We start from the raw sequence: 17,647 nt of genomic DNA, 5'->3' as shown, positions 1-17,647 counted from the left end.
TGGTCGCTGAAGTCAACAGCGGATGTGGTGTCGACTTCCTACTCAGACACTGACACGCATTCACCGGTCAGCTCGGCTTGTTGTTTTTCCCTTACCCCGCTGGTTCACGTCTGTCGCCGCTGGTGCTGGTTTATGATCGGCCGTTTGTTCGGTAACGTGACTCAGAGGGTGCCGAGCTTGTTGTACCGGGTGTCGCTGATGATGAAGCCGCAGGTTGTGTTCGTGCTGGGCGGGCCTGGCGCCGGCAAAGGGACCCAATGCTCCAAAATCGCGGAGGTACGAGAGATGGCGAGAGAAAGGACAATGAAAACTACCGACTTTGATGGTTAGGATATAGCACGTCGTGATGAAAATAGCATTTAGTGAATTTTAGGCTGGTTGTGCTTTTTAATAGCACGTTTTATTAATAATAATATCTAAGTTACATTGACTTCCGGTTGTCCTCTAAAATGAACCTGTGTGTTAGCCAGCTAGCTAGTTAGCCACACAAGGTACACAGTTTATGTGCTGAAATACAAGCCTGTGCTGGCATACAGGCGCTATAAAGTACCATTTTAATAATTTTAATTCTTCAGAGACTCCCCAGTATTAATTTCTGACAATTGAGTCAAAGCAATAAAATGTATTTTAGACCACTCCCTTAATGTTGTGCAGTCAAACGCCTGAATGAATAGGCAAAATTAATGTCTGCCTGTTGTTCTTGACACAGAACAGCAGGAGAAAGCCTAATGACATTTGCTCCGTGTTGAGACCTTATCATTGACTTATCTATGCAATTGAGATTGTGTAATGGTCAGTGTAAGTCTGGAGTGCACTCCCCCATCGACTTTGAACAAACAGAAACAGATGGTGACATAGACTTTTATTGGTTGAGGAACCTTTACCTTGGTCACCCCATATGGGATGACGACACTTTTACATTTATAATTTACCTTAACTTGGACTGTAAATTTAAGAAGTTGTCTCTACAGTTTCCATTCATGACATGCCGTCATGGCACTTTTATTTTCTCTAGTCTGTTTTGAAGTTTCTGCAGTTATGCACTCAGATAAGTATTCTGTGATTGTCCGCAGTTACTCATCTAGGGCTAGAGAGCATGGCTGATGCTAAGTAGAGTGTAACAGTCCAATGGTAAAGATGTCATGTATTGAGTCAAGCTTTCTCTAACCCATAATTAATTTCTTCACTGCATCACGCACCATCCTGAAGAAGCAGCATGGGTTTGACAAAAATGTATTTTTAACAAGCCACACAAAAAGTTTGAAAAGCCAGAACTCTACTTAAGGATGCTGCTTTGATGTTTGTCTGAAAGTCAAACTCATGAAAGTTCATGAAGCTGCAGCTCTACTGAGGGCCAGTGTGGATTCTCTGATGTGTGTGTGTTTGACTGAGAGAGAGCTTCTATAAGAGACTTTATTACTACTTCTGTTCACGGATGTAACTGGGTGTTGGCTGCCCTGCTTCAAGTATGATGGTTAGGCCTGAATGGCAGCTAAGCATAGTGGCTCCTTTCATTCAGTACACAAGGACTGACTTCTTCCTGGTCTGTGAGTGAGAATAATTTCTTCTCAATATTTTGAAGAAGACAGTTTTAGTGTTAATAGAAATCTACACACCTTTTTAAAATGACTAACACTTTCTCCTCACCAGAAATTGACTCGTGATGACTAGTTTTGAAGTGCTTTTCTTTGAGATACCATTTTCATTACATGAGATCAACTTATCATATTAAAAAAAATGTTTGTGTCTCTCAGAGCTACAACTACACCCACTTGTCAGCTGGGGACTTGCTGAGGGAAGAGCGAGCTAGAGAGGAGTCAGAGTTCGGACAGCTCATTGCCAGCTACATCAAGGAGGGCAGAATTGTCCCTGTGGAGATCACCATTAACTTACTCAGGAAGGTATGCACCAAATGCAGGCTGTAAATCAGGTTTGTTTGCCTAGCAAGAGGCAAATCCAGATCAGTCTGCCAGGGGTCAGACACTTTTAGTCAGGACCTGTTTGCAACTCAACCCGACTTTTTTAAGGTATACAGGACTTGAGAAAATACGTTTCTGCAAAAAGTGAAAATTAAACTTTAACTCTGATCACAGATTTTCCGCAAAAAATGCTTTGAGTTCTACTCTCTAGGCTAGTCATGCCCATGTGTGGGCAGAACTTCTCTCATTTATTGATGAAACAGCCAAGTCAATTAGTCAATTTACTGGATATTAAACAGTGACAATAAATTTTTTTTTTTATTTGTTTATTAAGTAAATACTAAAAACATTTGCTTTAGTGTGTTTTGAAACTGTTTTTAAAGCTAGCAAACTCACAGCTGCACTGTGAGACTGTACAGTTCTCTGATTTAAGTTGGTCAGCACCATGGTACGGGCTGTTTTTATGCAAACCTATACAGAGCACATTGAGCAGAATTTTTTTGTCATTGTCTATTTTGGTTGTAGAAAAGGTTTCAGTCGTAGTCATCTGGACACTGTTTTCAGAATCAAGACGTTTCTGCTCCCATCCGGAAGTCATTCTCAATTGTTGGACACTGTCCTGAAAACAGTGTCCAGATGACTACGACTGAAACCTTTTCTACGACAGAACACTCCTGGACGAATGAGGGACTACACCGAATTGTCTATTTTGATTGATCTCTCTGGAATCAGGTCCTGATTTGTCATTTGAATAAAACAGTTATTTCCGTTAATTCACATTAGGAGTAAAATATTTAAGGTTTGTTGTTTCTGATTTGTAAGGCGATGGAGGAGACCATGAAGAAAGATGAGAAAAAGTTCCGTTTCCTCATAGATGGTTTCCCCCGTAACGAGGACAACCTTCAAGGGTGGAACAAAGTCATGGATGGCAAAGCAGATCTCAAATTTGTGCTTTTCTTTAACTGCAGCAATGAGGTACGTCATGGAAACCAGAAAGCTAAAACCCCTCCATCTGTTTTTAGATACATACAGAAAATTGAGCTGGTATCATCTGAGCCCAATTACACTGAGCACGTGATCTCTGTCTTTTTTGTGCACAGGTTTGCATCAACAGATGTTTAGAAAGAGGGAAGAGCAGTGGACGCACAGATGACAACAGAGAGAGCTTGGAGAAAAGGTACAGTGCTGCAACACAAACCAAATATGTGACTTTAAACTTTAACAGTATTGAACCCCAGATTTTAAAATGAGCTTTGTTTTTTAATGATTGTAGTTTGTGCTAGTATGTACTGCTGCCTTTGACCATTAATTGATTTCTTGTACTGATTTCCCTCTGTCTGTAGCAAAGTACAACAAGCATATCTGATCAGTATAGATTTCTCTGACCCATTTAGCTGACTGTTGGGTACCTGCATGTGTGTTTTTGACCTAATTTGTGTCTTGTTTGAGTCCCAAGTGTCATCTGACCCCAATAACCAGGCATATTTTTCTTTGATGCAGAATCCAAACCTACCAGCAGTCTACACAACCAATCATTCAACTGTATGAGAAACACGGAAAGGTGCGCACTGTAGACGCCTCTCATTCTGTGGATGAGGTGAGTAAATGGCATCGACTGTAGATATAGCATTGACCCTATGAACGCCACCCATGGACATTTTGGGGGGTGGACCCTGGGCGGAGGCGTGATAAGCAAGTGGCGTTTACCACAGCTGAGTGTGAATGGCTGAGAAACCTGTTTATCAGAGCAAACAAACACTTAACTACACGTGAGGGGTTTTCCCACTACACAGCCTATTGATTGTTTACCAGCTTCTAGTGGCAATTGGAAGAACTGCAACTTAAGGCAGTTCCACATTGGCTTGAACGCTGGGGTGTGAGGGATTTTAGTGAGGATGGACCAAATAATGAAAAACAAAAAAGAAGGTAGTTTGTCAGATAGCAGCATTTACCAGATTGTGTCTAGTCCAAAATTAGCAGTCAAACTGTTGACAAGTAGTTTGTTCTATTTGCACGCAAAGTCTGTCAAAGGCTTTAGAGAACAAATTAGAAGAGGAAACCGAGGACTGACACTAAATTCAGGCTCAGGGGTGTCACTGTGGCACATAGATAACATGTTAGAATGGGAAAATCCTCTGCAAGCAGAAGGGAAAACTTCCCCAGCTGGATGTTGAAGCCAAAGTAGAAATTCCTTTGAAAAAGGCACATTCCATCTGAGCTCCAACCAAGCTCCACCTTAACTTCGAAAATAAGCATCACTTCAGAAACAAGGGTGACACCACAGACTCTTTAAGTCCACGATGTTGCACCGCCTGAACGAGGGGATTAAGTGACTCTGTCCAGTAGGAAAAGCAGCAAAAAACAGACAGAAGTCCCCCTTTCACTGAAAAATGTGTTTTGCTTATTGATACTTTACTTGGATGCTTAACCTGTGCAGAATTTGGCTCTAGAGGGCAATTTTCACAATCATCTGCTGAAGGCGGAAAGTTTCTGTGCTCACCTTTAACACATGTATCAGCTGATTTTGTGACATCACAACTAGTTTCAAAGTCAGTCTTAGTCCAAAATGCAACACAATTGTGATGTGAAAACTTGAAGCCTCCATTGCAAATACACTGAGAATTGACCTTAAAGTGAAGTAGGACACATTTTGTCTAATAGTTAAACTTTTGAATGAAAAAGGAGTAGATGTAATTTTTAATCTGGTAATTAAACGTCAAAACTGTTATCATAACTAATAAGAATTATGCCCAAAATAAAATGTTTTTCTATGTATTTTACTTGTGATCAGAGTTTAAATATGTGCAGCCACTTCAGGCCACTTTGGGTAGTTCAAGTTTTGAAACTACTTGGCTGGAGCTGAAATACAGTCTTTGTTTGTGTCCTGACAAGTCAAAGTACACTTGCATATTTTTCTCTTTTTTCAGGTGTTTGCTCATGTGAAAGCCATCCTAGACAAAGAAGGTTGAGTTTCTCCAGCTGCCAACAACATTCATTTACCTTTTTTTTAGTTTTCTTTTTATCAACAGCAAGTCCACTATAATAAGTTTATATGTCCATTCATATGACTTTTTGGTAACTTTTTTTGTTTGTTTGTTTTCTATCTCTTTTGTAAATGCTGCACCATTTGTTTGTGAGTGTGTATGTGTGTGTGTACAATATGTATTGAGTATTGGTATGAATGAGAAGTAGAGATGCTTAGCAGCTACTTGTGATCAACTAACTCATGTTCAGCAGAGCTCACAGCTCGTCTTTCATCATAGTTTGAGGCCTTTGCATAGGAACAAAATGGATCCTTAGCTTAGAGAGTCACTTTTTTTGTCAATCAAACACACTTCTAGAAGTGGAAGTCTCTATAAAAATGGTATCAATCAAAAATGTCCTCAGAGTATCATGTCATTGGAAGCAGCCATAATGCTTCAGACCAAATAGTTGTTTGACCTGATGACGACAGACTGGGATCGATTTAAGACTTGACAGGACAGCCAATAACCTTCAAATAAAATCCTTAAAACATCAGTCTCATGTTTAATGGGCAGCACCACAGGGGCATGACCAGTTGCCTTTGTGCCATGTAGAGTTATCAGGTATATGTTTCTGTGATAGATGGTCCATTCTTCAATGAATATTTGACTCCTTACTAAAACACCTGGATGTGCTTCATCGGAGCTATGACACTCGAGACTAGTCGTAGAGAAAACATGGAGATAAAAATGAACATTTTGTTAAATGTGTATTGTATCTGCTTGAAGGAGGGGGGAGTTAAGCTGAAGTAAAAACAACTACTTTTTTCCTTTGTTTTAAGGATTAATCTACAATCTTTATTCAATGTTATGTGAGGGTTGCCTATTCATACAGTATGTGCTTTCTTTTTTGTAGTTATTTGTCTGTATATGTAAGTATAGTGCTGTAAGAAAAGATTTTGATCAAGTTATTAACTACTACACAAGATTCTATTAAAAAAACATGCACTTTTTTATCAATTCCCTTTCAGTTAGATTTTACATGGAGGATGAAAAATGATTCAATCATTAATAAATAAATAAAATATTTGGACAATATAGTAAATAGATGACAGCTAAAATAAATACTCAAATAATTACCTATTAATTATTGTAGTATTTATGTATTTATTTACTTTTAAGTAAAACATTTCTGTATTCATTTCAGAATTAAATTATATAATTCTATTCAATGTGTTTTTAGGATTTCAGTGTTCATTTATGTATTTATTCACGTTATTAATGATGAATGAGAAATGTTTTGCCCTCTGTAGAATGATCGCTTTACCCTACACACAAACAGAAGCTAATCATTAACTAAACCGTCTGTGCTCCTCCAAATGCTCAGTCAGGTTTTTTTAATGTCTAGGAGAATAAATGATGGTCCATATGAGTGAACACCAGGGAGAGCCAGAGAGAAGGTTTAGCATGTATTCTTTATAAATACCTACAAAGCTAAACTACAAAATACTAAAAGGTTCAATTAAATCTTTGCTCAAACCATCTTACTTGCAAATAATGGACAGAATTGTTGCAACAAGTGCCATTTTAATTTCATGTCATTATATATATATATATATATATATATATATATATATATATATATATATATATATATATACTCTGCAGTTACAAAGACATTTGCTTACATATTACTAATATTCCTGAGCATGTTTTAGCTTGAGGCCAGGTGTATCTGCATTTTAAGAGCTACACCCAACAGATGATCAGCTTCCAAAACAACAGTACCTGACATGCATACACATGACAACTGGGCAATATACCAAATGTGAAATGCATCACAAAAGCAGTTTATAACTACCAGGGCTTTCATATTGTCAAACTTATAATGCATGAATAGTCTGGTAAGGTAGCCAATAGAAAAGTGTGACTGTAAGGCACTATGAATATACTGGTTCGTATGAGTGCACTGTAATACATAAGGTTAGATCAAATACAATCAAACATTAATGATCCCGCTGGGGAAAATTAATCATTGCAGCACCAAAATGTAATACAATACAGCAAAGAAAAATTTGAATATAAATAAGAAGATATTAAGTGCTGGGGTCTAACAAACAATTGTCAACATGTCAAGAATCTTTTAAGTAGAAATATTTGAATGAAAAGTATGAAAATATATGAATTACAGCATTATGAGTATGTGCAAAATACCAACAGGAGCCTAGAAAAGAAAATATGTACATAGCAATTTTGAAATTAATGACAATCTGTACATATTACAATACATATCACAAACTATAACATGAGAAAGTAACAAGCCCTTGTGTTATTGACAATTGTCAGTGAAGCTCACTGCACGTAAGAAAAACAAACTTAACGTAAATATATTCGTACTCTGCCAGCAGATGGCAATCTGAAAATATATATTATCTTATTTACAAAAACAACCTAATGAAAAACAGCATAAACTGTGACCACATTGCTGGGAAAATTCACACCAGTATCTAAAGCACAACTGTAACACTGATTCTCAATGCAAATGAGAAAGAGGACTGTCCTTCAATGCTAACATTCTGATAAGTTACCTGCTCAAATTCACATTCAAAATTCACATTCACAATGAAAGCATAAACTTCTACAATCTTTGAAATACCAAAGAGCTTACATAAAGTAATGTGCATCATATACAAATGCATAAAGGGCATATACAGTATATATATATATATATATATATACACAGTATAATATTTATGTTTCTCTTTGTAAAAAATGTAAATCTTTTGACAACATGGTGGCTAATGCAAAAAGAAAACAAAAAAAATGAGACACAACAGGACTGCAGCAGGCTCAGCTGGAGTTCACCAGGCCTGTGATGATGTTGCTGGGAGTCCTGCGATACTGAGCCTTGGTGTTAGTGACCGCACCGTGCTTCTGTCGGAGGTGAAGCCTCAGCTGACTCTTGTGTCTGAAGTGGAGGTCACATTTTTCACACTGAGGAAAAGGAAAAGAATAATTTATAATCACTTTTAAAATGGACTGCTTCCTCCCCCCAAGCCCCACAGCTATAGTTCATAGCTCTCCAGGATTACCACTCAGGATTTATAGGTATTGATAGGCACATGGATTATGGGGGAGAAGGGATTATTCTCTTTTTAGCCAGCAGACACAGCGGATAAGGAGGGTGGACTGACTAGGAAGCTTACATGATAAGGCTTCTCTCCGGTATGAATGCGCATGTGGCTCTTTAGTGTCTGAAGGTGGCGGAAGTGTGTTCCACAGATCTCACAAGGGTACGGCTTCTCTCCCGTGTGAATTAACACGTGGGCGCGAAGATGGGCCACCTGGAGGAAAATGAAAACATGTATAAAATACACACACTTACACAGTGGTTTGACATTGCAAAGCTTTCCTGAAGGAGGAAGCTTTTCTCACCTGGACAAATCTGGAGCCGCATGTCTCACACTTGTAAGGCTTTTCTCCAGAGTGGATGCGGGTGTGGGTCTTGAGGTTGGCTGGTCGGTTGAACTGAGCACCGCAGATGTTGCAGTGGTAGGGTTTCGCACCTGGTAGTTAAGATCAGCAAGTTGTGCAATGAATAAAACTGTCACATCCATGAAGTCACCTTAATGGTACTTTAAAAAAAGCCAACCCGGAATGATTCATCTTACCGGTGTGAACGGTCTTGTGGCTGGCTAGGTTGCCCTTGTAGCGGAAGGCAGCCTGGCAGCAGTCACACTTGTATGGCTTGTCACTGTGGACCTGGACCAGGTGGTCTCTCACGGTGTCTTTCTCTGTGAACTTGGAGTCACACCCGTTGCAGAAGTAGGTGTTGTTTTCTGTAGAAAGAAGCAATTAAATCAATGCGAATGCAAAATACTGATCCTGCCAAATCATTTGTTATCATTTAAATATAGGCTAATAGTATGTGGAGTCCACTTACCACAGCTGGAGGAGGAATACTCTGAGTGTAGTTTCGTGGTGTCATCTCTGCTGTATGAGTCAGGAGAAAGGTGACCCATTTCCACGCAACGAGGGCTGTCACAGCCACAGGAGGAGCATCTGCGGTGGCTGCACACAGAAAGACGACCACAGAGTTAATATACAGAGAAGTTCTCTTTAACAAATGTATAAGTTCCGATTTACAGTTCTCACAGTGAGTTGGAGTTTTACCTGATGCTGCTACAGGTGCTGCTGCTGCAGCTGTCGACGCTCTGAGACATGCGGATTTCTTCTCTGTGCTCGCTGGCTCCCTCCTCCGCCTGGACCTCGTTGTGTCCACCTGCTGCACCACTCCTGCAGGGGCTCAGTGTAGGCGACATGGCCGTAGCTTCAGCGCTGCCTCCCTGAGCTTCCTTTTCACTCTCATCAGGAGTTTGGTTCATTACGATCAACTTGTACTTCTTCCAGTTGCGGGCCTTGGCGTCTTTGGGGCAGTCTGAGGGCTGTTTGAGACTCAGCGTGGCGTTTCTGCTGCTGTTGGACTCAGTGGGCGAGTTGGGCTGGCAGTCAGATCTGAGGGGGCTTTGAGGGCTACAAATCACACCTTTGATAAAGCCTGGAGACAATCTTAGGCAGCTGGTCTGTGGATGCTGAATGCTGTCTTCCTCCATGGGAGTGGCAGGCCTTTGAAGCCTCCCGTGGGCTCCTGCCGGTCGGATGATACTGGTGGGGAAGCTGGGGTGGGAGATGATGGTAGTGGACTCATTGTGAGCCATGTTGGTGCTGGGTACCTGCGAGCATTGTTTCTGGGACAAAGCCCCTCCTCTGGGAAGGTCGCTGACTTTATGGGAACCTTCCAGCCTCCCATCAGGGATATGGAGGTCACCATAGACGTGATAGGAGCCAGAGGTGTTGATCCCCCTGAAAACATTGGGGATGTAGCCCCTGCACTCCTGGAGAGGGGATGAGGTTGATGTGTGGTTGTTTCTTAAGTCTGGTTCTTTTTCATCAACAGGCCTCAAAGCAGGGATCTCCTCAGCCAGATGTAATGAGTTGATCTGTACCTCTTCAATCTGCATATTCAGAGACTGATGCCTGCAGAAACATATTCAATGACAAGTTGTTAACTCAAACTCAGATCCCTTCCATTTTAGCCAAGACAACAGAGTGTGTCTTGTCACATTTTCTATTTTCCTTTACCTGGACTTGATGAACCTGTGGCAGGTGTCGGCCACGTGTTCCATCTGGAGGTAGATGGCTGTATTCATGGTGGCCAGGACCAGACTGTCGTTAAGGTTCAGACAGGACGTGTACATAAAGTCCAGCAGGATGGAGAGCCCCTTGGGGTCCACTTTGGGGTCTAAGCTGATGGCACTAAGGTTTGCGTTCTTGGGGTCCATGAACACAGAATAAAAGAAGCCACTGTAAGAGAACAAGAGAGAAGGGGAAAAAAGCGTTGAACACGTGCACAGATGCGAGTCATTAACTACGAAAACTTAATTTATTTGGGATGAGGTATGAAATTAGATGTTGTGGCTGTGTCAGGAGCAGTGACTAACTAAGTAAAAATTAGGAAATATGGTCCCAGAAATATCGTCCTTTCATTTGGCACAGTGACTAAAAAAAAAGAAAGTCCATAGGTACTGTGTCACATCTCATAATGCTGCATACCTGCAGGCCACCAAGATGGCCTTGTGAGCATGAAAACGCTGTCCGTCCACCTGTATGGTGACATCAGTCAGTATGTTCCGGCTGCGGAGGCGGTTGAAGTTGAGCAGGACATCGCCTGCATGGCGTGTGAATTGAATGCAGCCATCTGCAGTCATGGCCATGCTGTCAAAATCTGAGCAAGGGCAGAAATAATAAATAGTTTGTTCATTATCTTGACTCTAGAAGAGAGGTACACATACTGTAGGCTGGGTAGAAAAATAACAATGTGGGAGTATTGGCACCAATATGAGCATAACTGAAACCCAATGTTGAAACCAAATTTTCAAAAAAAATAAATTAAGCTTAAGTTACATTACTTTACTACTAAATAATAATATATGCATAACTTAAAAAAAATGACAGCATGACATTAAAGATAAGTTTTATTTTGCAGCTTTAGATGGGCTTTAACTTTGCTACATTCTGGTACACTGAGGAAATCATCTTAAAGCCAAATATTCAAGCAAAACCAGACTACAAGCCAGAATTTACTCAATTAGAATTGTAATGAATTATAATTAGTAAATTACACGTTAATTAACACTCTTGTTATACAAGATAATACATACTCCTATTATATTTCGTCACCTCCGGATCATGTAATACAAGCCACCTGCCTTCAGGGTTTATAATCAAAACAAGCTTTGAACCTAACAAGTGTCTTGACTGTGTTTTATCAAGAGGCGGCGTCCTTGCAGAGAGAAAAGCAAAAGGTAGGTTCACGAGACCTTCAGATCCATGCCCTACTTCTTATTGGGCCTTAATGGCGGTGTTATTACATATGCTATGATCGATATTTTAACATGTCATTATTGAAAGCAGTGCTATTTGTCAGTGGGTCAACGTCCATATAACTTAGAACAACGTGCATCAACATTTTGAGGGCGACAGCTAATCTTAACCACAGACAGTAAACGCACGAACTATACAGTATATGCAAACACAACCCTACATCGCTGACCTCTAAGATTTAAGTTATCTATAATTAGTATAACTGCCTGTGCTCTCTCTCTCTCTCTCTCTCTCTCTCTCTCTCCTGCAGATTTACAGCGTGTAACAGAGCAGGCAGCCTGCTGGCAGCCTGTAGGTTGTAAACGTGTTTGACGATGAGCACATTCCGTCCTGGCTGCTCAGATTAGGTTGCCAGTACACCGAGAGGTTTCCAGGTCCCCATATATAAGTAGAACTCATCCCATTTACCCATTAACTTTCACTCCCCTCCGGCTCAACTAATCTCTCAAGTTATTTCTAAACCTCAAACATTAGACTGAACGGAGACCGCGTGATTTCGTAGGATATGATTTCAAGGAGTGGTTAGTTCTTAGCTGCGTAACTTCGGCTGTAAGCCACCGAGCAGGCCAACACAAGTCCGGTCAAGTTTAGCAATAGTGTTTAGCTGTCATGTCTGGTGGACTGTCCTGTGGTTTAATAATGTTTTTAAAGAGTTTAAAGGGGGTTTGCTCGATTAAAAGTAATGGGGAGATGTCATCGGCTCTGCGTTGGAGAGATTTAGTGAAGTGAAAAGATTGTTTGTCGACAAAAGAAATGCGCAGAGAGAAATTTAGATGTGACTGAACCAGACTTTTGCACGTCTGATAGGTAACCTAAATGGTGCATAAAATATTACTATACAAAGGCGTAAATAAAATTAAAAAGCTAATCTTGAGCTATGACTAAAAATCTGCTGCCTTGGTAAAAGGTTAACGCCGCACAGCTGCTGGTTGTTTTCAGTCTAACAGCAGCTATTAAAGCCTACTTCAAGTACACAAGTGACACAATTCAGTCCGCACACAGCCTAAAGCCGCACTTCCGTCTTAAACACAGTCAAAGACAGTGCGGCTGTCAAAATCAACTCTCGTAGTTCAAATCTTATAACTAAAGGAATCACAAAATATTGAAAGAACTGCGGCCCTAGAGCAGCCGAGGCAGCTACATGAGCATCTGCTACTTCACTACACTTCTGACCTAATGCTGAGAATATAGGAAGGAAAAAAAGTCACCTTGTAAAAGTTTCCTCGAAACTCTGTGCATCACCAGTTCTGAGAATCCAGTTCTAAGAAACAGAGCAGCTCAATTCTCGGAATTTCAACAGAGGACCGTACCATTATCTGCGGATGGCGGGGGAGCTGCCCCCGCCATCCGCATCATTTCAACCCTGTACCGTCAATATATAGCACAGTATAACATGCGGCTGCTCAGGTAGATATTATTAATTAAACATCTTGGTGGGATTGGTATGGAATATGTGTGAGCGTTTAGCAGCTAATTAGTTTGTTTCGTTGTGAGTTAATCTCCCTGTGTAGTGGATGGGTCCGAGTGCAGGGTCAGCTGACCGAGTTATAAATACTGTGGGGAATATGAGAGCATGTTTTGGCTGTAAACCTACCTGAGGTGCCATGATGAGTTGAGAAAAGTCAGTCGTCTTATCCTGTAATAATTACAAATGTGATGTCCCTACTTCTGTTTTGTTTTTTTCTTTAACATTTCCCTACCGCATGTTTGCATCAAGCGTTTCTTCGTGCTGACTTGACCGTATAGTTTCGGCTTTGGCCAGGTGCCATGCTTCATCTGCTTAAATTGATTAAGAAGAACACTCGAAAGTAATAGCCTACATTTCTGTCAATACGTTAGGCAATATATTTATGTGAATACTTTGTGTCAATTCGTTAAGTGCGTTTTATATAAGTTTACAGTGAACATTTGATTGGTCTCATGGGAAATTCCGATGATTTATTGTGACAAAATTGAGCTCACGTCTGAGAGTGTGTGGCTTTTCTTGCATACAGTGACTGCAATGAAGCCCTGTTTTTAATGTCACTGCATAGGCTATAGAAAGTGTGTGAGTGTGTGTGAAGTTCTCAACTCTCCAAAAGGCTCTGCGTTCCCACCACTTCCTGTCCCTTCATCGCAGCTGTATATTCATCTGGGTAGCACAAAATTCTGAGTACTTACCAATGAATGAGTCAACAAATCAGGAACTAACTGCTCTTTAATTAACAACTAACAAGAAGTTCCCGAATAACCCGGCATCAAGTACTGATGCAACTACTGTATGTAAGAAGTAATATAAATAAAATCATGTGACTGCTATAGTATACTATGTTAATGAACTAGTGTGTAATCACATTTTCAAACATATCTGACCACTTTCTTAATGACTTGCTCCAAAATGATTAACTCCAAATCAGCTGCTAAATGGCACAAAACCAGTACTAATTATGTCGTCCTTGTTATATATTTGTTACTATTTTTGTGTCCCTTCAAGAAAAGGGATGTGTTCCTCACTAGTTCCTTGGTAACTAAGCAGGATTTTTTTTTTGTGCCATATGTAAAGTGTTACCTTAATCTATTCTGTAACCTTCATGTGTACAGAACATCAGCTCCCCTGCACAGTACGTTAAACGGTATCTCTGAATGTGGTGGGCAGGCTTTTTCTTTAGCTGTGTGCAATTGATCATACTGTATATACTCATTGCTGTTATGTTTTAAATGACTTTTTCTTAATGAAAACATATTCTATAAATTATATGACCTTAGTGTGGAATGATGGCACATTATAAGCAAGCAAATACTACATGATCATTTTTTCCCTATTTCACGTCCTGATTCAGTCTAATCTAATGTTGAAAAACAAACAGGTTTTCTGGTTGAATATATAGAATTACCATCAAACACCTTACTTTTTAACAATTAATAAACTAGCTTCCAAAAAATCTCAATGAAATTTTTAATCTTGCAAAGAACATCATCAGGGTCACAACTGGGTAGTAACACATGACAATTTGTAGGTCATATTTAACAACATCAAACACAAGTGACATGATATTAGATTGTTAACAGACGTCTTCTACAAATATGATATTACTACTTTGCACTGTATTATAAAACTAAATTATAAGCATTTAGTAAGTTTCCTATAATTTTGATTAACTGTATATGTTATAGAAAAGATCAACTCTCAGACTGAATCTTTCCCCATGAAGTAAATGTGCAGTGCATCTCAACAGGTCTAAATTACAGCTGTTCAGGTGGCTATGGCAACAAAGAGGTCTATTTCTAGTTAATGTTTTCACTCTAGATGTTTTTCCCCTGCGGTTATCTTTAGTGGCCTAAGTTTCTGTGGGTTGTTCACCTTCACATCCTTTGAAAGAAGCAATATTTTCTGGTTTGAAACAAAACTTGTTCAGTCAGTAGGAGAGCCTTGGCAGAAAGTAAAACGTCTTATTTCCTGGTTTAGTTGTTTATTCGCAGGCAAGAGGATGCGTAGATTTGATCAGTCAGCCTTTTCTTTGCATATATCAGTGCAGCATCTTTAACCTCACATTAGGGATTTGCTGCAGCGCAATAGCAGATAAGCTAGAGCAGAGGTGAAAGACACAAACTCCTGTGTGTTGTAGATGCATATTTAAGAGTATTATCAACATAATCACATAAACATGGTGCTTCTGGTTGGTTTTGCAGAAAAAATGTCTGCCAGTGTGTTCTTTTGTTTATTGCAAGGAAGGCCTGATTTTGCTGCACCACAGAAAATGTATCACCTCAATCTGCTGAAAGTGAAAAAAAAATGTGTCTGTTATTGTAGATGGTCACAGAGATCATTTAGGTTCAAGATTTTATTTTCAAGCAATTAAAGGGGCACTCCATTGATTTATTATTGCACTTCCACAATGTTGTGGGGCTTCCAACAGTCAGATTAAAAAAAATAATGGTCAAAATCAAAGCAGCAGTGGCTGAGATATCCAGACTTTTAGTCCCTAGTATGAGTCAATTTCCAGAAATACTGGATCCTACATTTCCCATAATGCAACTTGATAGTGTCTGTCCTTAGACCCTCCTTGCCAGGTAAATTTCCACTTCTTTCAAAGTACACACTTCAAGTTTCTTTTTTTGTAGTCTCCAGTCTCCAAAATAACCCTGATGACATCGCTATGACATCACCAGGGTTATTTTCAAAAACTTTAGAAAGCAACTGCAATGCCACAGACGATATTTTACAGTTGTTTTCATTGACTGAGTAATACTAACCATGATGACTAAACTGATATTGGTGACATTGATAGAGTGCTCCTTTAAAAATATTTCAAAAAACACACAAGTTGCCGTAAGATCAAAGATTGTTTCGGATTGTGTGTTCTGTTTCCCATACATCAAATAGACGTCCTTTTTCATTTTCTGCAGGGCCCATCCAAAGAATGCATGGCATGAAAACAACACTGCATGGGATTTTGCCAGCCAACCCTGGAACAAATTTGTTGTCGTTCCTCTCTCCTTCTCCCCACCTCCTCTTGTTGAACTCCGCTGACCCGGGGGCCTAGACGCAGACGGATATCAATGTGCCTGTCCCAAAACATGACCCAGGCACATGGTTGCCTGACAGGGATCAAAGGTCACGTCAGTAAAATATGACTCTAAAACTAGTTCAGTCTTTGCAGACACGTAGCCTGAAGGGGGAACAGGAAAGTATCTTTTTTCTTTTTAACCAGGAGCATGCACTTGAATTTGGGGAGCAGTGTGCATGGGAGAAAAAAATCTTGCAAGATCTATCTGTGTTTGCATGATATTGAGTGTTTATTTACATACCACAAAATTGCCACAGGAAGGCAAAAAAATATTTATATAAATCTTGTTTGTGATCTAAACGTACAAGGGTAAGACACATGAAAATACCTGACTCATTTATTCATAGCACAAAGTTCAGTGTCATTTTTCAGCAGCTGTTGATGAAGTGTGCACTGCACACAATCCGAGAAACAGACTATTGAATGAATTAATTGAATGTACATGTGAGCTAAACATAGTGAACTTTGAACTGCAGTCTGCATGGGACTCAATTGAGAGGTATATATTTAAACTGCAGGTGGTATGCAGTCTTTGCGTAATAATCACCGAACTTCAGCTGACCCTGATGCATCAAATATACTGTGGTGTCAAACTGCCAATAACGTGTTGTCCTGTACAGATAAGGCGGGTCTGCTCTTTTCAGCACGAGATGATATTTAACCTTAAGTGTGAATAACCTGATGTGTGTGTGCTGGTTGTCTAACTATAAATTATTTTTGTTCTTAGGTCTGCTTAGATGTCAATGAGACTAGCTGATTACATAAAAAGTGTGAATAACCAGACATGAAACACGTAAAGCTGAGTCATTTTTCAAGCAAAAATACCAAACCTTCCCTTATTTGTAAATTGACACATTTGGGGTTTTTTGGGATATTTTAAATACTGTCTGACATTGTGTAAACCAAAGAAGTACTGAATTAATCTAAGAAAAAGTCAACTTAAAAGTCAAACTATCTTGTCAGTGCTAGTCCCAAGGCACACCCAATGACATGGTCTAAAAGGTACCATTTTGGTTAGGTCACCAGTTTAATTTGAGCAAGCAGCATTGTGACATGCATATATTTCTGAATGTTAAACTTCCCCGTGTAACATTAAAACATGGTTATTTCAGAGCACATTTTTTCTGCATGTCTTCTGATGTGGTGTATTAGGGTTAAAGATAAGTTTCATATTACAGTAAAGAAAAGTACAGTTTGCTCCTTCAACATCAAACAGGAACCCTGCTCTTCATTACTTTCCTATCTGTGGTTTTCACAGCCTGGCGCGGCACCCGAGATGGGTACGTGTTTCTGCTAAGTTGCATATTAGCCCATCGAGCTTCCTCTCAGTGCTTGTGCTATAAATCTTAGAAATCCTGTGTTTTGTATTTCTACTTTCTATTGGTATGGGGGGGGGGTTATTTTTGTCTCAGCCGGAGCTTTTGTTGTTGTTACAGGTGCACAGAGAATTTTAGCATTGGAAGAAATTCTGAGCATTGCTGTCCCATCCTGGTTCAACTGAGCACAAGATCATAACGGCAATGAATTAACAAGAGTAAAATTTAGTGAATTATGTCACATAAAGCAAGTTAATTAACTGTAACAATTCATTAACATTAATTTAGATTCAGAGTTTCTGAGAGCGTTTGCTGAAGCAAAAACAGGCCAGTTTGCAATATTCTTCAACGCCGACCAAAATTATAAATCACAGTATTTGGTTTCAGGTCATTTGAGGATAGCGACTCATGTCCTCGTGGTCCAACCTTGAATAAAATGTTTAGAGGGGATACATGAA

General features: G+C 39.7%; 2 protein-coding genes and 1 long non-coding RNA gene across 3 annotated transcripts; 2 read left to right on the top strand and 1 right to left on the bottom strand.

Moving 5' to 3' along the window:
* The first annotated feature begins 12 nt into the window (after positions 1–12).
* On the top strand, positions 13–5,438 carry cmpk (cytidylate kinase). Its single transcript, XM_044220408.1, has 6 exons — positions 13–276; positions 1,755–1,901; positions 2,742–2,894; positions 3,020–3,096; positions 3,420–3,516; positions 4,847–5,438. Exons 1-6 carry the CDS (start codon positions 133–135, stop codon positions 4,886–4,888), a joined length of 660 nt encoding a protein of 219 aa, XP_044076343.1. The 5' UTR covers positions 13–132; the 3' UTR covers positions 4,889–5,438.
* Positions 5,060–12,687, bottom strand: bcl6ab (BCL6A transcription repressor b). Its single transcript, XM_044220398.1, has 9 exons — positions 12,535–12,687; positions 10,496–10,667; positions 10,025–10,246; positions 9,056–9,919; positions 8,826–8,953; positions 8,554–8,721; positions 8,318–8,448; positions 8,089–8,226; positions 5,060–7,876 (listed from the first exon to the last, which is right to left on the bottom strand). Exons 1-9 carry the CDS (start codon positions 12,563–12,565, stop codon positions 7,733–7,735), a joined length of 1,998 nt encoding a protein of 665 aa, XP_044076333.1. The 5' UTR covers positions 12,566–12,687; the 3' UTR covers positions 5,060–7,732.
* Positions 12,688–12,752: 65 nt separating this feature from the next.
* Positions 12,753–16,989, top strand: LOC122887316. The gene is made up of 2 exons (XR_006380511.1): positions 12,753–12,947; positions 15,713–16,989. It is a non-coding gene; the product is annotated as an uncharacterized LOC122887316 (long non-coding RNA).
* Positions 16,990–17,647: the final 658 nt, after the last annotated feature.

Source organism: Siniperca chuatsi, linkage group LG13 (assembly GCF_020085105.1).
Source record: "Siniperca chuatsi isolate FFG_IHB_CAS linkage group LG13, ASM2008510v1, whole genome shotgun sequence".
NCBI lineage: Eukaryota > Metazoa > Chordata > Actinopteri > Centrarchiformes > Sinipercidae > Siniperca > Siniperca chuatsi.
The sequence above is the reverse complement of the archived record's forward strand: the minus strand, read 5'-3'. Positions and strand labels throughout refer to the sequence as shown.

Coding starts and splice junctions, on each gene's coding strand:
- cmpk (XM_044220408.1), top strand. CDS start 133: ATGATCGGCCGTTTGTTCGGTAACGTGACTCAGAGGGTGCCGAGCTTG. Junction 1,902..2,741: donor CCATTAACTTACTCAGGAAG/GTATGCACCAAA, acceptor CTGATTTGTAAG/GCGATGGAGGAGACCATGAA. Junction 3,517..4,846: donor CCTCTCATTCTGTGGATGAG/GTGAGTAAATGG, acceptor CTCTTTTTTCAG/GTGTTTGCTCATGTGAAAGC.
- bcl6ab (XM_044220398.1), bottom strand. CDS start 12,565: ATGCACAGAGTTTCGAGGAAACTTTTACAAG. Junction 10,247..10,495: donor GCCATCTTGGTGGCCTGCAG/GTATGCAGCATT, acceptor GTTCTCTTACAG/TGGCTTCTTTTATTCTGTGT. Junction 8,449..8,553: donor CCACAAGACCGTTCACACCG/GTAAGATGAATC, acceptor CTTAACTACCAG/GTGCGAAACCCTACCACTGC.